A 2,503-nucleotide genomic window follows, 5' to 3' on the forward strand; every position below is an offset into this window, starting at 1 on the left:
CACATTGTCCTGAAATACTGGTTACCCAAACAGAAAGAGAAGTTTGCTCTTCATCTTTGAATAAACAGATGGACAGAAAAGCATCCCGTCTGAGTACCTGTGTTGCTGGTAAGGTGATGACTGAGGACACTGGCCACATACAGTGCAAAGGGGTGGGAAGGCGCCTGTCGGGCTCGCCGTGCTGTCCTCTGCCACAGTGCTTCCGCAGGCCTGGACGTGTGGCCGGCACTGTGCTGCACGCCAGCCACTGCTCCCTCCACACTGTTTCCTTCTGTAGCCACAGGCGAGGCCTTCTCATCCATTCCTGGGAACACTCCAGTCCTCGCCAACTGCCCATCCCTGTGCCCTGATGTTTGGTTTGGCCTTGAACAGCTCCTCTCTGTGTAAGTCTCCTCTGCAAAGCATGTCCCAGAACAGTAGCGACAGGGCAGAGGACGACGGGAGGACACAGGCTGAGGTAAAGGCAGTGGCAGCCAGCAGGCAGCTCTCCTTGGTCACAGCAGTTGAGGTTTCCATTTCCACGGAGCTGGGGGTGGCAAACACTTGTAGGAGCTGTTCCAGATTCTTGGCTGTCAGTCCTCTTCAGAGTCTATCAAATGGTGCTGATCAGATGAAAGCCTTCCAAGTTTTATTCATGACTGCTAACCAAAGTCAGAATTATTTTTATTTTTATTTTATTTTTTTTTCAAATGACTTAGATTTAATCATAGGAAGCAAACTAAATGGAAAGCTTACAATAGAGAAGAATTACATGTCAGTGCTTTCTGCAAACTGAGCTGGGACAGAGAGGGACTGGGGGCTGCCCCTCAACCTGATCCCTTCCAAACAAAGACGTCCACAGTGTTCCTGGCACACTGGCTAAGGAAAAAGGGAGACTGCTGGTCTGTGTGCTGAAGTCGCCTTGCCCACCATTCACTCCTGGCCAGCATCAGGAGCCCCACCTTGCCGGCTCTGATCATCACCCTTCTTTTTGTGGCCCGAGACGATGTCATCAATCCTCAGCAGCAAAACTGCCGTCTCCACTGCTGTCTTGTATGTTTGCAGTTTCACAGCCAAAGGCTCCCATATGCCCAGTTCCTTCATATCCACCAAAGCCCCGGTCTCCCCATTTACATCCCAGGTCTCACAGCCTTCCTGTGTGTGTTTGGCCCGAAGAGAGGTCAGCAGGCGTATGGTGCTGGCCCCACAGTTCTGGATGAGTGTGCGAGGGATGACCTCCAGAGCCTGGGCTACTGCCCTGTAGGGCCACTGCTCCACACCAGTCATGGCCTTGGATTTTTCTGTCAAGGCATGGGCCACAGCCATCTCGGAGGCTCCACCTCCTGGCACCAGCTGAGGGTCGAGGAGAACATTGTGGCACACTTGCATGGCGTCCTGTAGGTTGCGCTCTACTTCCGACAGAATTTCTTTGTTGGCTCCTCTGAGGAGGATGGTGCAGGCCTTGGGGTCTTTGCACTCAGTGATGAATGTAAAGTACTCGTCTCCAATTTTCTTGATTTCCAGCAGGCCTGCTCCTGTCCCAACATCATCTTCTCTCAGCTCTTCTGGTCGGCTAACTATACGGGCCCCACAGGCTCTAGCAATCCTATTATTGTCTGTTTTCCGAACTCTACGGATGGCTGTGATGTTGGCCCACAAGAGGTAGTGTTGAGCCAAATCTGAAATACCCTTTTCTGTGATGACCACGTCAGGCTTCAACTGGATGATGTCCTCACAGAGCTGCTGAATGTACTCTTCTTCCATCTGTAGGACTCGGGCAAAGTCTTCCTCTCATGTAATCTCAATGTCAGTCTGGCTTTCTCCTTTCTTGTATTCCAAAGACGAATCCAGCAGTGTAATTCGAGGGTTTTTTATATGACGCCTCATTCGTGAATGGGTCACATCCTTGTTAATCATGACGCCACGCAGGACACACGAGTCTTCAATGATGCCCCCAGGTATCTTTTCCACTTTTGCATATTTCTTGATGTCAATTTCTTTCCGACCATTTTCCTCCAATTGTACAGTCTTGACAGCATCCAGGGCAATATTACAAGCCAAAGAAGACCACCGACTGATTACTTTGGTAGTAATGGAGCTATTGATGATATTTAGCATCATATCACAGTTATTGATGTCAACAGGGGTGCTGATTTTCTTTAGAGTGCTGATCACATCATCCAGTGCTTTGCGGTAAGCACTGATCACCACTGTTGGGTGCATCTGCTGTTCCAGAAAGTGCTCAGCCACAGACAACATCTCCCCCGCAAGAATAATTACTGATGTGGTCCCATCTCCAACCTCTTCATCTTGTGTCCTGCTAATTTCAATCATTGACTTGGCTGCTGGATGCTGGACTTGAATCTCTCGAAGAATGGCATTGCCATCATTGGTCATCACGATACCTCCCATTGGATCCAAAAGCATCTTCATCATGGACTTGGGTCCCAAACATGTTCGAATGATATCTGCAATAGTCTTAGCAGCATTGATGTTTCCAGATTGAACTTTTCTTCCAGATTCA

The 2,503-nt window shown here is 49.3% G+C and overlaps 1 protein-coding gene across 1 annotated transcript; it reads right to left on the minus strand.

Moving 5' to 3' along the window:
- Positions 1 to 686: 686 nt before the first annotated feature.
- On the minus strand, positions 687 to 2,497 carry LOC101561532 (T-complex protein 1 subunit gamma-like). The gene is given in 1 exon segment (XM_012513437.2): positions 687 to 2,497. A coding segment is annotated over 1 exon segment (1,503 nt). The 5' UTR covers positions 2,416 to 2,497; the 3' UTR covers positions 687 to 912.
- Positions 2,498 to 2,503: the final 6 nt, after the last annotated feature.

The sequence above is a fragment of the Octodon degus genome, unplaced genomic scaffold, assembly GCF_000260255.1.
Source record: "Octodon degus isolate 3935 unplaced genomic scaffold, OctDeg1.0 scaffold04951, whole genome shotgun sequence".
NCBI classification, from domain to species: Eukaryota; Metazoa; Chordata; class Mammalia; order Rodentia; family Octodontidae; genus Octodon; species Octodon degus.